The 26,368-nt window shown below is 37.1% G+C and overlaps 1 protein-coding gene across 9 annotated transcripts in view; it reads left to right on the top strand.

Moving 5' to 3' along the window:
* The window catches only part of NEO1 (neogenin 1), a 240,219-nt gene that overhangs the window by 179,092 nt on the left and 34,759 nt on the right, over window positions 1-26,368 (top strand). For all 9 annotated transcript variants that reach the window (XM_061180093.1, XM_061180091.1, XM_061180088.1 and 6 more), the window contains 7 exons: window positions 4,373-4,527; window positions 8,854-9,002; window positions 9,375-9,513; window positions 16,343-16,392; window positions 17,364-17,511; window positions 20,382-20,492; window positions 21,573-21,767. In XM_061180093.1, coding sequence (XP_061036076.1) covers window positions 4,373-4,527; window positions 8,854-9,002; window positions 9,375-9,513; window positions 16,343-16,392; window positions 17,364-17,511; window positions 20,382-20,492; window positions 21,573-21,767 — 947 coding nt within the window. The remainder of the gene's footprint in view (window positions 1-4,372; window positions 4,528-8,853; window positions 9,003-9,374; window positions 9,514-16,342; window positions 16,393-17,363; window positions 17,512-20,381; window positions 20,493-21,572; window positions 21,768-26,368) is intronic.

The raw sequence follows: 26,368 nt of genomic DNA, 5'->3' as shown, positions 1-26,368 counted from the left end.
CAAGTTAAAAAAAAAAGTTTTCACCATTACTAACAATCTTGGAAATACAAAATGGTGAGTTACCTGTAAGGCTGGCAGAAATTTTAAGTTGATAATATCCAGTGTTAAGTGAGATGAATGTTGGGATTAAATCCAATCTAGGCTCTTGGTGGCAGTATAAATTAGAGGAGCCTTTGGAGAAGGTGATTTGGCAGAATTTAAAAAAAAATTTTTAATGCACATTCCTTTCAACCCAACAATTACACTTCTAGGTGTCTGTCCTATAGATATGCCAATATACAAACACATAGGACACTCATAAAAAATGTTTATTGTAGCATTATTTCTAAGGATTAAAAAAAGGAAACAAAGTAAATGTCCATTGGTAGAGGAATGGGCATATAGTTAACATATGTATATCCATATGAAGTATGATGCAGGAATTTTTTAAATGACTTATATCTATGTATTTTGATGTGTATATAAATGCCTAGATCAGTGATTCTCAACCAGGGACAGTTTTGCTCCCCATCTCCCAGTGGGCATTTGGCAATGTCTGCTGACATTTTTGGTTATTGCAACTGAGATGGGAGGGGATGCTTACTGCCATCTAGTGAGTAGAAGCCAGAGATGCTGATAAACATCCTACAATGTACAGGACAGCTCCCCTCTACCCACCAAAACAAAGAATTATCCTGCCCAAAATGTCAAGATACAGGTCTACACGCCACCTTTAGGTCTCAGGGTGGAACAGGTTTTAAGGAGGGAGAAAAACTAGGACTTCTAATTTTTTTAATTATATATACTTTTGTTTTTAATGAAAATCTATCACTTATTAGTGAATCGTGTTGAAATAAGCAGGGATGATTAATAAATGAAGTTGGAATTGAAAAAATGTAGAAGATAAATTGGCAAGGGCAGGAGGACAGGGCAAGTATATGTGAAGAAAGAGGAGATGCAAGGAAGATCCAATTTAATTTGTGTTGTCTGTTGTTGGAAGGATGGGAAAGTAAGAAAGCTCTGGCCTAGAGTTTTTGGTCAGAATTAGTAAGAGACTACAATAAAGTGGAAGTTTGGAGCCAAGTGTTGGGATTTTGACATAATCAGTTAAGAAGGGACCATTTTAGACTCCTGAGCAAGTGTACACTGTGGTTTTATTAAACAGCTTTTATTAGCAGTACTTGGAGAGCACTGCATAAGATTAGAGAGGAAAAGCAGTGGAGTCAGGGAGACAGATCAGTAGTAGTTAGGTTGATCTAGGCATGCAGTAGGCCCTGATGAAGATGACAGCAGTGACTTGGAACAGACAGAATAAATCTGGGGAATATTTCAAAGGAATATTCTTGGAGATTGTAATAATAATTTTTGTCGCTTCATTACTTTAAGATTATGATTTCTGAATAGAAGCAATGAAGGAATAGAAATAACACTAAGTCAAAGACTAGATCCCTGTTACTTGTTTTATAAACAAAATTTATTTAACCTTTATAAGTTTAAATTTTCTAATCTAAAAAATGAAGGTAATACATTATCTTCATAGACTTAAAACGTTTCGATGTGAGGATATATGCCGCTGCCTGCATTTACAAATTCCCCTACTTCCTGCATTTGATAATTCAACCACCAGGTGGCCTTATGTGCCTTGGTCATGAGCTATATAATTCTGTTGGGTACCTGAGTTTCCTGAAATTCCAAAGGGTCCTTCCTCTGCCATTTCACCTATGAAATGTTCACCTTTTTTTTTCAATGCCTTTAATGTAAACAGCAGTATTTTCTGTTAGCCACCAAATGGAAAGTACAGAGTAAGTTATTCCAGAAATTAATAGCATTTTAGAGTTGGACAAAGCCTTACGTATCTGTTAGTCTAGTCCGGGAGCTGGCAAACTATAGACCCTGGGCCAAATCAAACTTTTTATTTTTATGGCCCAAGAGCTAAGAATAGTTTTTACATTTTCAAACGGTTACATTTTAATAGGTTATACAAGTAACTACAGTTGACCCTTGAACAACACGGGTTTGAACTGCACACATCCACTTATATGTGGGTTTTTCTCAGTAAATCCGTAGTACAGTACTACATGATCCACAATTGGTTTAATTCCCGGATGCAGAGCCGTGGATAGGGAGGACCAACTAAAGTTATACTTGGATTTTTAGCTGTGGAGATGGTTGGTAATATTTTTCATTTGGCATCTTGGCCTGTAGATATTTACTATCAAGCCCTTTAAGAAAAAGTTCACCACCCTGGGCTCATTCTTTCATTTAATACATGAAGAAACTGAAGCCCAGAAAGAATTGGTGACCTTCCCGCGATCCCCTAGCAAGCTAGTAGTGTTGCCAGAACTAGAATTGGAGCTCCTAACTTCTGGCCCAGCACTGTCTTAGTATAAAGTGTATCTTTTCCTTTCTCTTTTGACTCTTAACTAAAACATTCTAACCTAAGACCCATGATAACCTCACACATTTATGAGAATTGTCCTTCATAACTCACCCTGGATCTTTCCTGAAGTCAAAAGTTTTTTTCTAGACAGACTTGGTTCTGGGACCTCAGACCAATCTACTGTTAGAAGCCTTTTCAGGTGCTAGATGTTTCATCCTAGGGAATCATACCTACTACTGATTTTTTCTTATTGTAATGTTTCTGTAGACATTTGTTCTAGGTATTTTCCCCTTTTACATAGGAACAAACAAAAAGATAAACGTGATATCATTACTATATCAGATTTACACATCAAAAGGCAAATTTCCATTCATTCATTCCGCACACATTTGCGATGCTACTTCTGTGTGTGAGCCTTCTGCTAGTGCTTCTGTGGTATGTGAACATGGATGAGACACTCTTTCACTTTGATTTAAAATAAGATAGTGCCCCCCTCCCCCTGGCTGTCTTTCTGAGAGAGAACTTGTTTAAACTTTCACGTACAGTGAGCGAAACAGACTATTCTGTGCTCTGGTGTGGAGCTGTTAATTTAATGAAGTGTCAAATACCATACTTCCTTTTAGACAGCATTTGTGATTGGATCAAGTGTCAGAAACCTCACAGCATAAGAAATCAGTTGATACTCTCCTTCTAAATCTTGTGATTTAGAGGTTTAGCTGAAGAGAAAATAATATCTATAGATATCTCAAGTGTCTCTGAGCAATAACTTTTGTTACCATGATATTCTTTTCCAATGGACCTAACTGACTGTAGACAGACAACCTTTCTAAATACGTTGTGCGTGGGTACTGTTTGTTTGTTTTAATTAAAATAACGTAGTTTAAAGAACTATAGAAAACTATTGAAAAACGCTTACATCTCCGAAATGCAAATGTTCACACACAATCAGACAAATTGGCATATGGTCATGTAGAACTAAACAAATTTTAATCAGTAGCTTCAGGGAAAATTATCAATATTTTAAAGTAAGAATTTAATTCAACAGATTATTAGGTAATTTAAAATAATTTCTTCCACAGAGTAGTTTTGGGCCCTTTTATTGCTCTCTCAAGATAGACACAGATCTTTCCTCACATGATCAGTAATTTTTAAAGACCAGCTATTTGTCTAAAACAAGTATTTTCCTTTACAATATTTGTTGAAAGCAAATATAATCTGGTTTTTGTTATAGTGAGTACAGTATACTGAGCATAATTATGGGCCCAAGTGTGGACACAGAGGCCCCCAAAATAGAGCCTGGAGGCCACCTTTTTAAAGAACCTAACTGATAACTTTTTATGTTTTCATCTCATAACACTAGACCACTGGCCATTTGTACTGTTTGTGATAGGATTTGTTAAACATTTCAAATCAGTTTGAAAATCATTCAAGAAGAGTTTTTGTTTTAAGAAATAAATTATAAAAATCAGAGTCATGATTAGCTTACTTTATAGACTGGATTCATTTGAATTTTTAATGTTCTCAGTTTTGAAAGTAATAATCTCTAATTTTCTTTTTATTGAGAGTCTGTTATCCAGAAGGTACACAGCATTCTTTGATACTGTCTGTGAAAATTGGGTTATACCTATAGTCACCTTCTATATGTCTCCCTGAGGATAACCCCTTAAAATTCAGTGATTCCTAAAGCGTACAGAATTGGTGACCAGCTGCCCCATTTGAGATGGCACCAAGAAGACTCTCTGTGTCTTTTCTGAAAGGAAGTTGTGATTATGGCCAGCAATATCAGTAATGTTTAAGCAAGAACATCAGCGATTTATCAGACATGTATGACATTGCTCTTTGCCAGTGTCCATATTCTGTGCACTGTTCCACCCCCAAAAGTTTCCTTTTTTGAGAGTTAATTTGACTTAGATTTATTAAGATTTTGATGTCATACAGTATCTATAGGCATTACAATGAAAATGAAACTGCACATTCTGGAAATTTTCCTAATTGATCCCTCTTTCTCCAAAGGGAACGTGTTGAAAATACCAGTCGCCCCGGAGAAATGCAGGTAACCATCCAAAACCTAATGCCAGCGACTGTGTACATCTTTAGAGTTATGGCTCAAAATAAACATGGCTCCGGAGAGAGTTCAGCTCCACTACGAGTAGAAACACAGCCTGAGGGTAAGTCTCCCACCTCTCTGTCAGCCCCACCTGTAGGGAGACCTGTATGAAGGGCTACCTTATGTATAGCCTGGCATACCATAGGAGTGCAGAAGATAACAGTTCCTCACGTTCAAGGTCCTTACAAAATAGTTATGGGAGATCAAATTAATTCACATCAAGCAGTAGCAAATAGTGTAAGACGATGTAATTCTGCTGATAGACACCCGAAGTTTACTGATCCTTTAAGACCTAGCTCAGATGCCTTCTTAGAATCTTCCCTCTGATCTTATCTAATATTGTATCTCGACAGTCCTAAGATACATTATCATTTTCTTCCTTGAATTATGGTTATGAATATATCTCATTAATTTTATGGCAAAGAGTCTTTGTTATCCTTTTATTTCCCACCATATCTAATGCAGTGCCTCACACAGGAAGTAGCTATTTGATAATTGTTATCAACGGGATTGCCCTGATCTTTATACATACCACACTCTTTGGAATCTCTTCAGGGCTTTACTTTGGACCTGCTGTCTTTTGTGCTAAATAATGTTACTTCCAGTTACATTTCTTAAGATTTTCTCCAACTGAAATGAGTGTCAAGTTGATTTATCTTATAAGTGTCTTCTATGTCTTAAATTTTGGTTTTAAACTATAGGCCAGAAATGACAAGCAGCAGTCAAATCAGAATTAATGCTTATCTCATGAGGCTTTCTTCTACACTTCCACGTTTTAACATGAGCCACTGTTTTTCCTTGGAGCCTTCTCCAGATTTCTTTTACTGTTAACTGCACTAGTGTTTCTGTATTAACAAACTTACAGTAACAAAAATTTTACTTCAGCTAGGGAGCATGGGAGATAAATTCGTGAAAGCTACTGACCAGGGAACTAAACATATTAAATGAATTTACCGCTGAAACTATGGAAATAATTCAAGGACTCTGCCTGATGGGTAGAATAAGTAAAGTCAAGAAGCTGTGGAACTTCACTTTCTAATGCTGTAGCAAATCATTCACCCATCAAACAGTTACTGAGGACCTCCTCTACCAGGCACTGCACAAACTATTAGAGATGCAGGGGATGGACAAGATAGGAATTCTCCCCTTAAAGAATGAGCAGTCAAGTTAGGAGGCCATTGATCATTTCAGTAATAGAGCTTAAAGATCAGGAATCAAACCCAAGCAACAACAAGAGGGCCAACAGAGAGCCGGGGCGTTGATTTAAGGAAAGAATGTGTTCTCGCTGCAGGGAAGGGATGTTGAATTTCATGGTTACTGTGTTCAGATGAGAGCAGGAACAATCTATTAGATTTCAAACTCAAGCCACGAAGCAAAACTCAATTTTCCTTCATTAACTCTCACATACAGGCGTCATTCATGAGAGATAATGGGATACAGAACAAGGAAGAGTTACTGTAAAAGTTAGGTATATTAAGCCAGGTTCCTAGGAAAAGATGAGACCTGAGGTTGGCCTTAAAGCATTTGGCTTAGAGCAAGCATTCTTGGGGAAGGACACTGCTTGACCCAACCCCAAAATAGGACAATAGTGCACATGCAAGGTGAGTCATGATGAAAATGAAGGAAAAGACCACTGAATTTGATTCAGTGCAAGGGTTCAATCCTGGGGCCATGAACCTTCTGAAGATACATGAAAGTATTTGTGTGTCTGTACATGTTCACATTTTCCTTGGCAAAGAGCCTGTGGTTTTCATTATCATTTCAGAACTTACAAGTCAAACTATTGAGAACCACTGGACTACAAGGGGCATTGTCAAGTTAGAGATGAAAGAAGAGATTTATTGAGTGCCTGTCATGTGCCAGGCACCGTGCTAGGCAGCAAGATGTAAAGATGAGTAAGACTTGACTTCTGTTCACAAGGATCTTACAGTTTGGTACCAGCGCCAGACAAGTAAACGGGCAATAATGTGATGTACAGTCATCACAGGGAAAGTAGGCAGCACAATCATTTATTCAAGGAATTCGATTAAAAGAAAGTAGCTAAATAAGAATATAGATGGAAGGGGCAACAGATTCTGGTGAGAGTATTTTAGGGGTAGAGAGTGACTATAACATGTTTTGGCAAAAGAGGAGTTAGTGGAGAGAGATTTGCATTTTATCTGGAGGTATTCAGCCTGGGGGCAGGTGGGAGGGGCCGTAAGTGTTGGAGTCAGCCCTGGGAAAATAGTTTACATTTTTAGCTTTTCAAACCAACTTAAATTTTTTTCCATTTTTTAATGCCACTGTACAGATGAAATGAAAGAATTTACTAGCGCCTTTTTTAGGATCATCTTTGCCTACATTTAGCCAATGAATATACTGAAAGTGATTTCAAGGGAATTTGTTCTGTTCTCCTTCCCTTTTAAAAAGTTAGGGGAAAGTTTTCCATAGCAGCAGAAGTGTGACAAATCCCACCTGTTAGGCTGCACAAAATATGCTCTTAAGTGAATAACATGATTCATGCCTAAATAAAGCAAACAACTGCCAGAAAACCATATTCAGCTTTCTCTGCTTTGGTAGGAAAACTAATCTTAAGCTGTCATGCTGTTATTTAAGCAAGCCAGTTTGTTTTACATTTTGTTAGTTTTTCCTTTCCTTAAATCTAATGGATGTCTGTTACAGAAGCACTGGCACCAGAGAAATGGTTTTCAGATATAGAGTATCCACCAAGGTGTAGATATAGGCACCTGCCAGGATTTGTGTATAAGTTGGGACTGGAACCTGTCAGTCAGACAAAAAGAATATAGTAAAAAAGGATGTGAGCTGTTGTAGGATTTAGAGCTGGGCAGACAATCAGTCAACCAATCATGGGATCTTCCAGTCACATCATCCCACAGAGGGTGTTGTCATAATCCCCTGACTGGTTTTCCTGAGTCCACGTTTTAGAACGAGGAAGTGCTCAGCTCCTAGCTCCACCACTCGCCAACTTTTCCATCATTTGGGAATGGTTCTTAACCTCTCAGCCTCATCCATAAGTAAGGATGATAACAGTATCCGTCGCATTTGGGTTCGTGCACAGATTAAATAAGATGTAATTTAAATAAATGTAAAGCACTTAATGCTGGACTGATTGCAAGCATTCAATAAATGGTGGCTATTTTTTAAATTATTATTTATCTAGTCTTGTGCCATTATTGTTTTTCTTCCGTGCATGTGTTCACATGTTCTTTTTAAATGCAGATCTGGTCATGTCATGTTCCTGCTCATAATTTTTCAGTAATTACCTAACACCTACAAGAAGTAATCCAAACTCATAGCAGGGCCTTAGAGGTTCTCCTTTATCTGGCTCTTGTCATCCTTTGCAGCATTCTCTCTCCCATATCCATTCTTTGTTTCAACCTGAACCACATGACTCTGTCTTCTCACCTGTTATGTCCAAATTGACTGGATCAATTTCCCCCTTGGTGTCTGAGAAAATTACTCATTCTTCCTGCTCCCCGGAAGTCCTCACCAATCCTTCCCTTTCCTAACCATCCCCACCCAAAGCAGAATTGTGTACTCTCTTCTTTCAGTTTTCATTACAGACGTTACCTAATCTATCAGCACTTACGACCTTCTTTGTAACTATTTATATGTCTGACTTCCGTCTAGACTGGGAGTTCTTTGTGGGCAGGGACTCTGTCCATCATTCATTGTATCCCCAGAGCCTGGCAAAAGAAGGCTCTCTTTTTGTGATGTTTGCTTTTATGTGCTGCAGTCCCACTGCAAAACTAGGATTTTATAAACCACAAGAAGAATTCAGCACTGTTCACTTTTTTCTTTGAATAAATTTGAGATACTTCACAGATAATTTTTGGTTTTTCAGTCATAAAGAGGGAAATCATTTAATTATATATTATCCTGAAACCACTTCAGTCAGATCACTTGTTTTCATAGTTTTTATTGTTTTAAAAACATAGCCAGGGCTTCCCTGGTGGCACAGTGGTTAAGAATCCGCCTGCCAATGCAGGGGACACAGGTTCGAGCCCTGGGCCGGGAAGATCCCACATGCCGCCGAGCAACTAAGCCCGTGTGCCAGAACTACTGAGCCTGCACTCTAGAGCCTGCGAGCCACAACTACTGAGCCCGCGTGCCACAACTACTGAAGCCCACGTGCCTAGAGCCCATGCTCTTCAACAAGAGAAGCCACCTCAGTGAGAAGCCCGCGCACCGCAATGAAGAGTAGTCCCTGCTCGCTGCAACTAGAGAAGACCCGCGTGCAGCAACGAAGACCCAACGCAGCCAAAAATAAATAAATAAATAAATAAAATTAAAAAAAAAAAAATAGTGTGCCATTATTGCTGAGAATGGTCTTGAGGGATGCAGTAAATTTTATTTATGTCTTACTGTCTTGAAATTTTCCTTCTAGTTCAGCTCCCTGGCCCAGCACCTAACATCCGAGCGTATGCAACTTCACCTACTTCCATTACTGTCACCTGGGAAACACCATTGTCTGGAAATGGGGAAATTCAGAATTACAAACTGTACTACATGGAAAAAGGAACTGATAAAGAACAGGTATAATATGAAGCCATTTTTTAATGCATTGATTGGAATAGTAGAGTTGAAATATATTTCCAAAACTCAATACCTGTTTGTCTAGAAATCTGAGGAAAAAAATATGTATAAGAAATGAAAAGTTGATAGATTCTGTTTCTTGGTACAAAGGTTTATTCTGTAGTTTTTGCCAGCAAGCGTTCCTAAACATCAAGGAGTATTTCTCAGCAAACTGCAGTGCTTATGATTAATTTGCTGTAACTGTTAAATAATATTCTGTAAAAGGGATAAAAATCTGCATTATGTCAAATATAGAATTTGTATAGTTAATTATTTTGCAGCATTTCTTTTGGCTTGAGTTGTGTATATATAAATTGTTTTATTTTATTCAAGGATGTTGATGTTTCAAGTCACTCCCACACCATTAACGGGTTGAAAAAATATACAGAGTATAGTTTCCGAGTGGTGGCCTACAATAAACATGGTCCTGGAGTCTCCACACAAGATGTTGCTGTTCAAACATTTTCAGATGGTGAGTCTTTCTTCCTCTGGAACAAAATACCATGCTTGGGGGCGCTGGTGGCATAGTAGCAAGATCATGGGCTTTGATGTCAAGGAGCTTTGGTTCAGATACCAGTTCTAGCAGTGTGACTTCGGTCAAGTCACTTCACATGTCTGAGCATGTTTCCTTATATGTGAAATTTATAACACCAACTTCATTGGGTTGCTGTAAAGATCCAGTGAGAGAGCATAGAACATGTAGTGCCTGGTACTAAATAGTTTCTCCGTATTTTTATTTTTACTAGATGCTTTTGTATAAGTAAATATTGTTGCTTGTTCATAGCACAGACCATCCCAGGGCTGTTGGAAGGCTGGGCTTGCTCTACTTAGTAATCATATTTGCCTGCCAAATAGGTCTTTTTTTTTTTTAACATTTTTATTGGAGTATAATTGCTTTACAATGGTGTGTTAGTTTCTGCTGTATAACAAAGTGAATCAGCTATACATATACATATATCCCCATATCTCCTCCCTCTGTGTCTCCCTCCCACCCTCCCTATCCCACCCCTCTAGGTGGACACAAAGCACCGAGCTGATCTCCCTGTGCTATGCGGCTGCTTCCCACTAGCTATCTGTTTTACATTTGGTAGTGTGTATATGTGCCTGCCACTCTCTCACTTCATCCCAGCTTACCCTTCCCCCTCCCGCTCCCCATGTCCTCAAGTGCATTCTCTATGTCTGCATCTTTATTCCTGTCCTAAACCTAGGTTCTTCAGAACCATTTCTTTTTTTTTTTTTTTTAAGATTCCATATATATGTGTTAGCATATGGTATTTGTTTTCCTCTTTCTGACTTACTTCACTCTGTATGACAGTCTCTAGGTCCATCCACCTCACTACAAATAACTCAATTTCATTTCTTTTTACGGCTGAGTAATATTCCATTGTATACATGTGCCACATCTTCTTTATCCATTCATTGGTTGATGGACACTTAGGTTGGTTCCATGTCCTGGCTGTTGTAAATAGAGCTGCAGTGAACATTGTGATACATGACTCTTTTTGAATTATGGTTTTCTCAGGGTATATGCCCAGTAGTGGGATTGCTGGGTCATATGGTAGTTCTATTTTTAGTTTTTTAAGGAACCTCCAGACTGTTCTCCATAGTGGCTGTATCAATTTACATTCCCACCAACAGTGCAAGAGGATTCCCTTTTCTCTACACCCTCTCCAGCATTTATTGTTTGTAGATTTTTTGATGATGGCCATTCTGACTGGTGTGAGGTGATACCTCATTGTAGTTTTGATTTGCATTTCTCTAATGATTGGTGATGTTGAGCATTCTTTCATGTGTTTGTTGGCAATCTGTATATCTTCTTTGGAGAAATGTCTGTTTAGGTCTTCTGCCCATTTTTGGATTGGGTTGTTTGTTTTTTTGATATTGAGCTGCATGAGCTGCTTGTAAATTTTGGAGATTAATCCTTTGTCAGTTGCTTCATTTGCAAATATTTTCTCCCATTCTGAGGGTTGTCTTTTCGTCTTGTTTATGGTTTCCTTTGCTGTGCAAAAGCTGTTAAGTTTCATTAGGTCCCATTTGTTTATTTTTGTTTTTATTTCCATTTCTCTAGAAGATGAGTCAAAAAGGATCTTGCTGTGATTTATGTCACAGAGTGTTCTGCCTATGTTTTCCTCTAAGAGTTTTATAGTATCTGGCCTTACATTTAGGTCTTTAATGCATTTTAAGTTTATTTTTATATATGGTGTTAGGGAGTGTTCTAATTTCATACTTTTACATGTAGCTGTCCAGTTTTCCCAGCACCACTTATTGAAGAGGCTGTCTTTTCTCCATTGTATATTCTTGCCTTCTTTGTCAAAGATAAGGTTACCATATGTGAGTGGGTTTATCTCTGGGCTTTCTATCCTGTTCCATTGATCTATATTTCTGTTTTTGTGCCAGTACCATACTGTCTCGATTGCTGTAGCTTTGTAGTATAGTCTGAAGTCAGGGAGGCTGATTCCTCCAGCTCCGTTTTTCTTTCTCAAGATTGCTTTGACTGTTCGGGGTCTTTTGTGTTTCCGTGCAAATTGTGAAATTGTCTGTTCTAGTTCTGTGAAAAATGCCATTGGTAGTTTGATAGGCATTGCATTGAATCTGTAGATTGCTTTGGGTAGTATAGTCATTTTCCCAATGTTGATTCTTCCAATCCAAGAACATGGTATATCTCTCCATATATTTGTATCATCTTTAATTTCTTTCATTAGTGTCTTAAGTTTTCTGCATACAGGTTTTTTGTCTCCTTGGGTAGGTTTATTCTTAGGTATTTTATTCTTTTTGTTGCAGTGGTAAATGGGAGTGTTTTCTTAATTTCACTTTCAGATTTTTCATCATTAGTGTATAGGAATGCAAGAGATTTCTGTGCACTAATTTTGTATCCTGCTACTTTACCAAATTCATTGATTAGCTCTAGTAGTTTTCTGGTAGCATCTTTAGGATTCTCTATGTATAGTATCATGTCATCTGCAAACAGTGACAGCTTTACTTCTTCTTTTCCGATTTGGATTCCTTTTATTTCTTTTTCTTCTCTGATTGCTGTGGCTAACACTTCCAAAACTATGTTGAATAATAGTGGTGAGAGTGGGCAACCTTGTCTTGTTCCTGATCTTAGTGGAAATGGTTTCAGTTTTTCACCATTGAGGACAATGTTGGCTGTGGGTTTGTCATATATGGCCTTTTATTATGTTGAAGAAAGTTCCCTCTATGCCTACTTTCTGCAGGGCTTTTATCATAAATGGGTGTTGAATTTTGTCGAAAGCTTTCTCTGCATCTATTGAGATGATCATATGGTTTTTCTCCTTCAATTTGTTAATATGATGTATCACGTTGATTGATTTGCGTATATTGAAGAATCCTTGCATTCCTGGAATAAACCCCACTTGATCATGGTGTATAATCCTTTTAATGTGCTGTTGGATTCTGTTTGCTAGTATTTTGTTGAGGATTTTTGCATCTATGTTCATCGGTGATGTTGGCCTGTAGTTTTCTTTCTTTGTGACATCTTTGTCTGGTTTTGGTATCTGGGTGATGGTGGCCTCGTAGAATGAGTTGGGGAGTGTTCCTCCCTCTGCAATATTTTGGAAGAGTTTGAGAAGGATAGGTGTTAGCTCTTCTCTAAATGTTTGATAGAATTCGCCTGTGAAGCCATCTGGTCCTGGTCTTTTGTGTGTTGGAAGATTTTTAATCACAGTTTCAATTTCAGTGCTTGTGATTGGTCTGTTCATATTTTCTATTTCTTCCTGGTTCAGTCTCGGCAGGTTGTGCATTTCTAAGAATCTGTCCATTTCTTCCAGGTTGTCCATTTTATTGGCATAGAGTTGCTTGTAGTAATCTCTCATGATCGTTTGTATTTCTGCAGTGTCAGTGGTTACTTCTCCTTTTTCATTTCTAATTCTATTGATTTGAGTCTTCTCCCTTTTTTTCTTGATGAGTCTGGCTAATGGTTTATCAATTTTGTTTATCTTCTCAAAGAACCAGCTTTTAGTTTTATTGATCTTTGCTATTGTTTCCTTCATTTCTATTTCAGTTAATTCTGATCTGATCTTATGTTCTCTTTCCTTCTGCTAACTTTGGGGGTTTTTTGTTCTTTCTCTAATTGCTTTAGGTGTAAGGTTAGGTTGTTTATTTGAGATGTTTCTTGTTTCTTAAGGTAGGATTGTATTGCTATAAACTTCCCTCTTAGATCTGCTTTTGCTGCATCCCATAGGTTTTGGGTCATTGTGTTTTCATTGTCATTTGTTTCTAGGTATTTTTTGATATCCTCTCTGATTTTTTCAGTGATCTCTTGGATATTTAGTAGTGTATTGTTTAGCCTCATGTGTTTGTATTTTTTACAGATTTTTTTCCTGTAATTGATATCTAGTCTCATAGCTTTGTGGTTGGAAAAGATACTTGATACGGTTTCAATTTTCTTAAATTTACCAAGGCTTGATTTGTGACCCAAGATATGATCTATCCTGGAGAATGTTCCATGAGCACTTGAGAAGAAAGTGTATTCTGTTGTTTTTGGATGGAATGTCCTATAAGTATCAAGTCAGTCTTGTTTAATGGATCATTTAAAGGTTGTGTTTCCTTATTTTTTTTCGTTTTGGATGATCTGTCCATTGGTGAAAGTGGGGTGTTAAAGTCCCCTACTATTACTGTGTTACTGTCGATTTCCCCTTTTATGGTTGTTAGTATTTGCCTTATGTTTTGAGGTGCTCCTATGTTGGGTGCATACAAATAGGTCTTTTAAATTCCTCAGGATTTTGTGACAGTTTATTTCTCACCTGTGACTGAATATTTGCTTATACCCATGACCCTAAAGCAGTCGTTTTCAAAGTACAGCCTGCCAACAAGATTGAGTTGTTCAAGACCAGCATTTTTAAAAAATGTTTTTAGAGTAGAACAGAAAATAGCAGTTTATTGCACTTAGTGTATGTATTACGTCCTGAAACTCAGCTAAATCCAAGTGTTAACAAAAATGTCTTTTTCTTACAAATGTGTGTATATGTCTCTAGCCCTTATATATAAACAAGCATGCCTTAGAAGCTATAGTTTGACTCCTTTAAGCAGGTGGTCAGACATCACATCACCAACAAAGGAGCAGACTGACATCATGTGATATGTTGCATCAAGAAAGATATAACTTCACCTCTATGTTGTATCCCTGCCAAAAATGTTTAATTTAAATATGATCATGATGAAATAACTAGACATATTGAAATTGATGGACATTCTGCAAATAATTAAATAAACTGTCCTGAGTTCTTAGAAAATACTAGTCTCATGAAAGAAACAAAAAAGGTAGGGGAGTCGTTCTAGAATCTAGATTAAAGGAAAGTAAAGACATATGAAATAAAATAAAACATGTGTGATCTTTGACTGATTCTGGGAGTTAAAACAGCTAAAAAGGACAGTCTTGGTACAATTACTTAATGTTAGGTTGGTATAGTATCAGTCACTATTAAATATTAGATATGTTATTAGGTATATTAGGTAATATTTTTGTGTTGATTAGATTTTTAATGTGATCATTGTATTATCATTTTGTTGGAGAATGTTTTTGTTCTTAGGAGATACATACTGTAGTATTTAGGAGTGAAGTATCATGATGACCGTAACTGTCTCTCAGCCATCCAGAAACAATATGTAGATAAGATAAACATGTTTGTATAAATATGAGAGAAATAAAGCAGATTTGGCAGAATATTAACAATTGGTGAATCCAGGAAAAGAATGCATGGTGTTCATTGTATTCTTCTTGTCACTCTTTGTGCTTGCAATTTTTCAGGATAAAAAGTTGGGAAAAATAAATGCAAACTGTAGTTTGGTTAGCCAACTACATTACCCTGTTTTTTGAGGTAGGCTCTTAAATCTACCCATGAGCCACTTTTAACTGCGTTAAGTGGCTTGGCATGCTGACTACAGTGCCTGTCACGGGAACTGAATGTGTCTCAGCATGGTGGTTAAGGGCAGCACTTCGGAGTAAGATAAATCTCAGTTCCTACACCAGCTGAAACAAATACCTTGAGCAAGTTAACTCTCCTGAGCTGCATCTATAGTTTTCTCATCTATAAAATGGGAATAATAATAGAAACTCCTTTGTAGGATTGTTTTAAGGATTAAGTACCTGTCATGTAGGAGCATGCAGCAGATCTTAGCTACGATGGTGGCAGTGGTGATGATGATGAAGAAGAAGACAGCAACAGCAATTATGTTGGTGCCTTTGCAGCTAAGTCAGAGGTTCTTAACAGGGAGATGATCAAAACCATCCATGGACTTTTTTCAAAACACAGGTTCCTAAGTCCTTCTCCAGACCCTCTGTGCCTGAATCTCTTGGTTGAGGCCTGATGTACTTTGTGGTTAACACAGGATTCAACAGCGAACAAGAAATAGTCTCTGTCCTCCAGAAGCCTGTAGCGCAGTGGGCACTTAGTTATACGCCTGGTCACCAAATGTCAGAGAATGGGAGGGAGAAATTTTCATGGATGGATTAGGAGAGAAAAGCCAAGGTTAGCATTTTGTGATGGAGAAGAAACTAATCAGGTTTACTTAAATTTTCTTTGCTTCCTATAATTACTACAAAAGGAGACACTGGAGGGTGTGTGGACCATAAACTTTGAGATATCCTTGTCTTATGTTCTAATATGAGAGAAGCTGAAGTTATACAGCTGTTTTTTAACCAACGGTCCCAAACTTCTCACATCTGAATGAGTGTTCCCTGCTACATAGTTGCCTTGGGAAGCCAGATGGTTTCTTAACTGGACTGTCATTGCTTAAACATCTCTTTGCTCTACTTGGAAATTGCCTTTAAAACCAGTTTAGGACCCCACAAGAAAGCCAAGCTCATTGATTTGTGTACATCACATTTTGGACTCATAGTGATATTACCCAGTTGATTCACTTGCCATAGTCATTAGACTTGTTTCCAGAAAATGTATCCCAAGATAAAGATATGCTACTCCCAAGAATATTCAAAAGAATACGTTAAAGATTCAGAATGTATTTGGGGTCTAGAAAAGTTTACGGTCACTATCACATCCTTGAGATAAGTACCTGACTTCCCAAAGGTACAGCCTGACTTGGGTATGGGTGCATATGTGAACAGGTCTCATTATTTTAAATGAATCAAATATGGCCCCACACCTTGTCCAGATACTATCAACATGAGGGCACTGGCTGCTGGGTTAGACCTTCAGGTTGTATATCAGTGTTTCAGATGTGCATTTGTATAAAGTCCAGCCAAGAACAGTCACATGATGGGTGATGCCTGAGTGATTGAATTTTTTTTTTCTTTTCTTTTTTTTTTTTTCTCGCCTGTGCAGTTCCCAGTGCTGCTCCTCAGAATCTGTCTTTAGAAGTAAGAAATTCAAAGGTAAAACTTTATATTACTGTTGTTCATTTTCTATTTGCCTCAGAAGGGCAAATAGAGAGGGAGATTCTGTATCAAAACAATCATAATCAAGCAAAGAAATAAAGTAACATAGATATTACACTTGCCAGTTTAAAGCTGGGCTTAGAAGCCAACTCTGGTTTATTCTGTTCAACTTTACTGCCTTTCTGTTGTGCAAAAATTACTTTAGCCTTTCTTCAAGTACATTGCTATTATTATGTAAATCATGACATCCTAGATGTTAACCATCCGGAACCTTGGTGACAGGTAGAAAGAAGTAAGTTGTTGTTTATGATACCATAGCCTGTTTAGTACTGTGAGGTGAGCCCAGTGTGAATCAAAGGCAGACGTCTGTCAGATGGTTGCATTGCTGAAGCTGTCCCTCCTGGTCAAGTTCACTGTGCACTGAAGGCCACGTGTGCCTCTCAGACGCCCAGAACCCCTACTGGGCTGCATAGACAACTGAGACAGTCAGTTCTTTCAACAAGGACTATGGGACTCCTTTTCCTTTAGGAAACAACCAGCTGTTGATTAACAGTCCCCTCTTTGAAAAGTTTTAGACAGAAATTGTCTAATTTCGCTGTTGCTACAGTGGAAGTAGAAGAGAACCTTACACCTAACAGTAGTTTACTTCTTAATCCACATGCCTCTGACCTTATGTTTTCCTTCAAAAACTTTCCTGAGACTTTTGCCCAATGTCTTCATTCTGGCAAAATAAATCAAGTGCCCAGTGTATACTCCCCACAAATACAGTCTCCCCATTTGATCTTTGATAGTTTTAAAATTAAACACTATTTTTGAGTGATTATTAAATAACTTAGTAAAACTCTGTCTGAACACTCTGTTGCTTTTATGGTTCCTTCTCTTACACACTGGATTCAGAATAATAGTACATAAAACAGGACCAAGATTTGATATATTCAGTCTTTTCCCTATAATCTTGTCTTTCCCAGATTATTGTGATTCACTGGCAGCCACCTCCTCCGGCCACACAAAACGGGCAGATCACTGGCTACAAGGTTCGCTACCGAAAGGCCTCCCGAAAGAGTGATGTCACTGAGACCTTGGTGACTGGGACACAGCTGTCACAGCTGATTGAAGGTAAGCTGCTTTGCACATAGGCGAAAGCTAGGAGATGGTGTCTCTCTCAAACATTGAATTGTGCTAGTCTAATGACTGCCCTGGGCCGTTGACTTACACAAAGCAAAAATGGTTTAAAACAATTTGTAAGAGTTCAGTCTACTTCTGACTTGATAAAAATTAGTGGAAAACACTCTTACGGGTTCTGCCATCTCTGGTGAAATTGCGTTTGAGTTTCATTGCCTTATTGTGTTTTTCTGTGTTCTCCGTGTTTTATTTTTTGAATATATATATATACATACACACACACACACACACACACATATATATAACTCTTTTGTAATCTGAAAGAAAGGTAAAACAAAGCTATATAAGCAAAGAATCCACTCAGTCTAGTTGGTAGCAGAGGCCTACAAAATGACTTCTATAACGCTGACACCACTCAGGTATATGTGGTCTGAAATAACATTTGTGAATAGCCACAGCCATGCAATAATCATTCTTGCTTCTACAGACATGATAAAGTTTTAGAAAATTCTGTCAAGGATAGCTCTTTTGTATAGTTCTCCCTTTGTGTGCAACAGAGCAAGTGGCACACCTGATAAAAATGAACCCTAATCCGTATAATCTGTATAGGTATAGGTTTCTGAAAACTGGAGAGCCAGTGACAGTGAAAAACTGTACTCCAGTAAACCAGCAAGTTTTCTCTGTATTCCTCACCTCATGGATGAGATTGACTTCTTTCAAAATAGGAGAAGGTGAATGTTTGTCTTCAAGGGTATCTTTCAGTCTTCTAGTTTCCTCTTATGAACCCCACAGCTCTAAGCTGCAGCAGGTAAATATGGCTGTAGGGGTGTAGCTGAGAAGTCTCACCAAAGGAGCATTACAGCAAAATTGGTCACGGATGTTCTTAAAAGTCAGTCTGATTTTACTCCAGACACAGATAAATAACATTTCCCAAAGATAAGGCTTTTATTTTGGATGTTTAATAGTAGATATTTATTGTATACCAGGCACTCTTCTTGTTTCTAATAAATAAAAGTAGATACAGTCCTTGCCCATGAGGAGACTATTCGTTTTCTCAATGGAACATTTGATGTATAAGCAGAGTACCACTTTCATCATAAAAATAGCCTTTTATTTATCAAGAAAATTCTTGCATTTTAAAATCATATTTAGATTCATTCATTTGTTTAATAGACTTTATTGAACTTTTATTAGCAGGTACTGGCACTGAGTATACAATGATGAGCAAAAGTGGAGATCATTATTCTCTTGAAGCATTAACTTGAAGCTGATAAGTATTAGAGAACAGTATGGGTTCCCAAGATCCTGTACTGACAACAAATTATAAGATTTTAAGTTTTAGCCAGAAGTAATTGTTGTGTCTTCTTTTTGTACCACTTACAGCACTAAGCACATTCTGCCATATCTTTATGATATGAATCGAGTGCCTTGGTTTTAGTCGATGAGCTCTCTAGGTTATCTTGAGGGAGAGGAGCTCAGCCTCTATACTCACGCGTCTCTCTCCCTTGCACCTGCTTATGTGCACTCTCTCTCTCACTTGCTCTCTCCCTCTCTTACATTCCAACTCCCCAGAGGAGAGGGAATGATGATCTGATTGGTTGAATTCTTCCAGGTCCTCAATTGAACCATGTTTGTTGTCTGTTAAAGTTACAAATGCTTGGGTAGCCCACTCTGGCACTTCTGTTCAGTGTGTGCAGGGAGGAGACAGAGAGGTAAACTGACTTGGCCCCAGCCGTTCTGCTTCTCCTCCTGTCTTGCTTCTTGCTTTCTTGCTTTCTTGTGGACAAACAGAATCAGGATGGGCCTGCAGAGAACAGAACCTCCCATCTCTCCTCTCACACCACGTGACAGGATTGATTAACTGAGCAAGGGCTCATCCTGCATCCTAGCCAACTTCTCTCTCAGTAGCTCTCTCTTTGGAGTTTCTGTACTATGTTGCTGCCAAAGATGCTGTTATTTGAATATGGGGAGGTAGGATAATTTTTCATAACCCTTACAAGACCTATCACAATATCTAGAATCTAAGTGCTCTAAAAATCTGTGCATGTGAACTGTACACTTAAAAATGACTAAGATGATAAATTTTATGTTGTATGTATTTTAACACAATAAAAAGAGAAAAAAATGGAAGCATGAATATATGACTAGCTGACCATATTATTGACTGTTACCCCACTTTGTAGGGTAGACTTTTACATGTAGATCTTTGTTGCCTTTGGTACATTGGTATATCAGGTACTTTGTTAGCTGATAGTAAATATGAAAGATCGCATAGTAGAAAGACTTTATTTCTCTTTTACTTATAGTATATACTTATGGGCAATAGGCTGTTGAGAAATAGATTTCTAGGCCATATTTGATGTTTAAAATTTTTTCTACTGTAGTTGTGGGGTGGCCCAGAGAACAGAGGTAAACTGGTAGGTGTTATACCTCTGCATTATTTTCTGGTCTTTGGTGTCTTTTGAGACCAACTGACTTTGTTCCTTTGTTGTAACTCTTTCATTCCTTTGGCCTCTTTTTGGCCTTGGCATCCTTAGTAACAAAATGAAGGGATTGCATTAAGTGATCTCTAAGATGCCTTTAGGCTCTTTTAAAAGATCTGAAGTCTCCTGGGAGCTTTACTCATTTTGTTTTCCTCTTGGGTTGTGTGGGCTTTAGCCTCTACTTCAGAGGTAGGAGCTCCTCTGTGCTGTATTTATGTATTGCTTGTTCTGTATTAACTTTAACTGAAATGTTATCAAGATAGTAGCTTTGTATTAAGTTGGTGGATGAGGTATTTGCTTTAATGAGAGATTGCTGATCTTTTGTTTTTCCAAAGCTCTTGTTTCAGCCCTTTTTTTTTTTTTCTGTCGTTTGGGTTGCAGGTCTTGATCGGGGGACTGAATATAATTTCCGAGTGGCTGCTCTGACAGTCAATGGTACAGGCCCTGCTACTGACTGGCTGTCTGCTGAAACTTTTGAAAGTGACTTAGATGGTAAGAACAACAATCGGCAAGATTGGCACAGGCTAGGTACTAACTGAAGTCAAATGAGTCAAACTGGAAAGGCACAGATTTTGGGTGTATGTGGCTTAAATCTGTGAACTTTAGTGGATTTATACTGCTGTCATTCCTGTAATACAGCAAGTCTCCTGGAATGTTTCTTTTTTTTAGAGAGAACCGTCCCTTTAAGCAGAACCAGCACAAGTAAAAATGTACAAGTGCTTTAAGTCTGGATTTTTACCAAGCCCATCAAGTAGATAAATGATCTAAAATTTAAGGCTGAACCACATAAATTGTGCCTTTATTTCAGTTGCAGTTTCCCTTTTCCCTTAGTCCTGGAAACCTTTCCCTTTTTCTCACCTGTTTATTCAGTAATTCCATGTGGGTGTGTGTATGTACCTTTATCAGAGACAGGTGCTGCACTTAAAAGACAAAAGACCTGGGTATTTACTCTAATTCTTTGTTTACTAATTTTTAAATAGTGGTAGAAATTTATGCCTTGAAATAGTGTATGTGAAAGATACTGTAAATTGCCACCTTTTAAAACCTCTTAGTCTCCCACCATTTAAATCAATTTGTGGTTCTAAAGTTTCATATTTTCTGACTTACCATATTACTTTGGGTAGTAAATAATTGATATCATTGCTGTAATATGATACTTGATCACCTGTTGACAGCAGGCTTCTAATTAGTTGATGTTGTGCCTTTCTCATTCCACCTGGTAGAGTTTGGGAATCAGATGTAGGACCAAGAGGAATGGGTAACAATTGAAAGACAATTTATTTGTTTTTCTCCATTGGGAAGATGTTCTTGGATCTCTTTCTCTTCCCTTCCAAATTAATACTGCAGTGTTTTATATTTCAGGCTGTTTGAGTTTGTTTTCTTAGACTGCAGTAAAACCATGGGCCATACTTTACTGTACATACAGATTCTTTTTGAATTCTTGGGCAAAATGGAAAAAACTAAGCCCCAAATAATTTGGCAGAAGGCTGAACACCATTTCCCAAGCATGATGAAATATTCTAAAGGAAAGTGGCCCTGGATATCATCCTGCTTTTCTATTTTCCTTCCCAGAAACTCGTGTCCCCGAAGTGCCTAGTTCTCTTCACGTCCGCCCACTTGTCACTAGCATCGTAGTAAGCTGGACACCTCCGGAGAATCAGAACATTGTGGTCAGAGGTTATGCCATTGGTTATGGCATTGGCAGCCCTCATGCCCAGACCATAAAAGTGGACTATAAACAGCGCTATTACACCATCGAAAATCTCGGTATGTGTGCTAAGTAGAGGAAGTAATCGCACATGTGATTTCTTTCTTTCTAACTTTTTATTTTGTAATAACTTTATTTTTACAGAAAACTTTCAAAAATAGTACAAAGAATTTTTATATATCCTTCACCCAGATTCCCCAAAGGTTAACATTTTACCACATATGCTTTATCTGCTATATGTACCTGTTTTTTTTTTTTTTCTCAGAACCATTTGAGAGTAAGTTGCAGACATGATGCCCCTCTATCCACTCATATTTACTTTTAATTTGCATTTCCTAAAAATAAGGGCATTTTCTAATATAACCACAGTGCAGTTATCAAAATGAGCAAATTAACTGTGAAACTATCTATAGACTTTATATTTTACTAGTTGTCTCATTAATGTCCTTTATAACAAAAGAAAAACATTGTTTTATGTTGCAGGATCACATGTTGTATTTATTGTTTCTCATTAGTTTTCTTTTATATGAAACAGTTCCTCGTTTTTTTCTTGACTTTCATGACTATGACATTTTTGAAAAATACATATAGACCATTTATATTTTATAGAATGTTCCTCAGTTTAGACTTGTGTAATATTTCCTCATTACATTCAGCTTATGCATTTTTGGAAGGAGTGACATAGATGCATGTGTTCTTGTCAGTACATCATATCAGGAGGCACATGAGAGTCTAATGCTAGTGATGTTAACTTTAACCGCTTGGTTAAAATGGTATCTTCCACATTTCTCCACTATAAAGTTATTATTTTTTTCCTTCATAATTAAAAAGTACCTTGTAGGGGAGGTACCTTGAATCTTTGTAAATATCTTGTTTCTTGTCGAACTTTTACTCACTAGTTTTAGAATCTTCAGGTAACAGTTATTACTGTGGTGTTTCCCAAGTGGTGATTTCCTAATTCCATTGTTTCTTTTACATTTATTAGCATTCTTTGATAAGAAAGAGCTTTCCTTCTCTTCCATAGTGAAAGAGCGGCCAATGGGAGTTTTTTTATGACTAGTGTCTCTGTCCATTTGACATCTCCCATCTTTCTTTGAGCACTTTCTCTCTTTTTGACACAGTAAGATGTTACAGGCTTATCTGGTATATTCCTAACCTTTGCCCTTGAATCAGCTATTGCTCCTGATTTTTTATAAATGATATTTAGAAACCAGTATCTGAGCACTATACATGCTCATTGTTACTGGGGTAGAAATCCTGAGAAATCTATTAAAAAGGCTACTAAAACTATAACTGGGTTTAAAAGGTCACAAGATACAAAGTCAATATATAGAAGCAGTTGTATTTCCACATACTAACAATAAGCAATTGGAAATTGGAATTAAATTAACAATACCACTATCAACAGAGGAATGGATAAAAAAGGTGTGGTACATATATACAATGGAATATTAGCCATAAAAAAGAACGAAGTAATGCCATTTGCAGCAACATGGATGGACTTAGAGATTGTCATAGTGAGTAAAGTCAGACAGAGAAAGACAAATATCATATGATATTGCTTATATGTGGAATCTAAAAAAGGGGGTACAAATGAACTTATCTACAAAACAGAAATAGAGTTACAGATGTAGAAAATAAACTTATGGTTACCAGCGGGTAAGGGGGAGGAGGGATAAATTGGAAGAGTGGGATTGACATATACACACTACTATATATAAAATAGATAACTAATAAGGACCTACTGTGCAGCACAAGGGACTCTACTCAGTACTCTGTAATGGCCTATATGGGAAAAGAATAAAAAAAAGAGTGGATATATATGTATAACAGATTCACTTTGCTGTACACCTGAAACTAACACAACATTGTAAATCAACTATACTCCAGTAAAAATTTTAAAAAATAACAATACCACTTAATAGCATCAAAAATATGAAGTACTTAGGAATAAACTTTAAATATATATATAGAGAGAAGATCTGTGCACTGAATAGTGGAAAATGATGGCTGAGAGAAATTAAAGAAGACTTAAATAAATGGAGATACCATGTTCATGGATTGGAAAACAGTATATTACAATGACAGTCCTCTCCAATGCAATCCCAAGTAAAATCCCAGTAGACTTTTTTCTAGACGTTGATAAACTTATTCTAAAATTTACATGAAAAATTGAAAGGGCTAGAATAGCCAAACACTTTTGAAAAAGAAGAATAAAGTTTAGAAGACCCATACTATGTGATTTCAGGACTTATTATAAAGCTACAGTAACCGAGACATTGTGATAGTGTTTATGTAAAAGGTAGGTGAAACAGGATAGAGTCCACAAATAGATCCATACGTATATGGTCAATTGATTTTTGACAAAAATACTGAGATAATTCAGTGGGAAGAGGATAGTCTTTTCAACAGAAGGTGTGGGAATAATTGGATATCTGTATGAGAAGAAAAAAGAAACCTTCATTGACCCTTATCTCATACCATACACAAAAACAGATCTAAATACAACAGTTAAAACTATAAAACTTCTAGTAGAAAACAGAAAAAAAATCTTCATGAATTTGGGGTAGCAAGGATCTCTTAGGATGCAAAAAAGCACAAATTAAAAATAAAAAATTAATAAATCAGGCTTCCTCAAGATTTAAAACTTCTCCTTGGAAAGACACCAATAAGATGAAAAGGTGAGCCAGAGACTAGAAGAAAATACTCATCATTCAAGTACCTGACAAAGAATTTCAGTCTAGAAGATGTAAAAACAAACAAGCAAACAAAAAAAAAAGCACCTCTAACAACTCAATAAGAAGATAACAATCCAGTAAAATGTAGACAAAAGGTTTGGACGGACAGTACACCAAAGAAGATATATGAGTGGACAATAAGCACATGAAAAGATTCTCAGCTTCATTAATCATCAGAGAAATGCAAATAAGGCCACGATGCAATATCACTACACAACCTCTAGAATTGCTAAAATTTAATAGACTGATAATACCAGATATCAGCAAGGATGCAGAACTGGAACTCACGGTTGCTGGTGGGAATATCAGATGGTACAACCACTTTAGAAAACAGTTTGGAGGTTTCTTAAAACGTTGACCATACAACCCAACATTCCCACTCATAGATAGTTAACCAAGAGAAATAAAGACACATATCTACACATAGACTTCTACACAGATGTTCATAATATATTTATTTATAATAATCTAAAGGGGGTAAGCAAGTAAATGGTAAATTATACTATATCCATACAGTAGAATACTGCTCAGCAATTCGAAGAAATAGGCTATGGATACACGCAACAAAACGAATCTCACAAACGTTATGCTGAGCAAAAGAAGCCAAACACAAGAGAATACATACTGTGTTATTATATTTTTATGAAATTACAGATGAACAGCACTTATTTATAGTGACACAGTAAGATGAGTGGTTGCCTGGAAATTGGGGTGGTGGAAATTTACTGCAAGAGGCATAAGGGAATTATTTGGAGTGTTGGAAATATTCTCTATCTTGATTGTGGTCATGATTACACAGGTGTATATATTTGTCAAAATTAAAAGTGTACATTTAAATGGGTACATTTTAGTTTATACTAATTATGCCTCAAAGTTGAATTACAAAGCCAAAATTTTGAGATATAGTTAATATTTTATAATAGAAAATGAATTGATTTGGGTAGGTATAATTACTTTTCCAAATTGGATTATATCATTATTGAGATCTTTCTTTGAAAGACTTGCCTTTTAATTCAGAATCTTCCCTGACCAACTTTTTTGTTCACATCATTTCTTTGTAAATATCTTTCCTAAGGACAATTTTAGGTGTCTAACAAATTACTTACCTTCATCTTTTCTGGTAGAAAATAAGCAGCAATCTAATGCTTTATTCAAAAACAGAGTAGCCTTTCTCTTTTTCCTTTCAAGAAGAAACAGCACAGTTAACCTAGGAAGTGTTCCCCACACGAACAGTCTTATAAGGCAATTGTAGGAGAGCAAAAGGATAGGATAGGATAAAAATATCTCTGTGGTGACCCACTCCTACTGTTTCCTTTATGAAACTACTGAAATGAAAATCCTCTGCAGTGCAGGCAGTACGTGGTCTTTGACTTTCAGGTGCTTTCAGTCTAATAGGAGAAGAAATGTAAAACACAGGAAACAATGAGATGAGTTGAAGTGAAGTATGTTCAGGGAAGGAAAAGGTGATACGGCACAGTAGAGCAGTCAGGGAAGAAGCTTGACCTGTACTTGAAAGACTGAGTCAGAATAGTGGTTGAAAAGAAGAGATGAGAAGGAGCACTGCATGTGCTGAAAACAGTAAACAGATTTTATTAGTAAAGAGAGTGTACATTGAGAAGTAGCAAAAAATTAATTTTGCATAAAGTAAAATAAGCTTGCTGTATTTATCATCACAGATAGAGCTAAGATGCATATAATATTGAACAAAAGTCAGCAGTTGAGAAATACATTTAGGAATTCATTTATTCACACAAGAGCTCTCTCCTGAGCTTCAGATCCATATAAACATCTGCTTGATGGGTATTTGCACTGGGGTATGTCCCATATTCTGGGATATGTCCCATATTATATCATAATTTAATCAAAATTAAAATTAGTATCTTCTCCTGCAAACTTTAAATCAATCAGCAAATACCCCAGAC

This window comes from Eubalaena glacialis, chromosome 2 (genome assembly GCF_028564815.1).
Source record: "Eubalaena glacialis isolate mEubGla1 chromosome 2, mEubGla1.1.hap2.+ XY, whole genome shotgun sequence".
Lineage (NCBI taxonomy): Eukaryota > Metazoa > Chordata > Mammalia > Artiodactyla > Balaenidae > Eubalaena > Eubalaena glacialis.
Note: the sequence above shows the minus strand (reverse complement) of the source record. Positions and strands in the feature narration are given on the sequence as shown.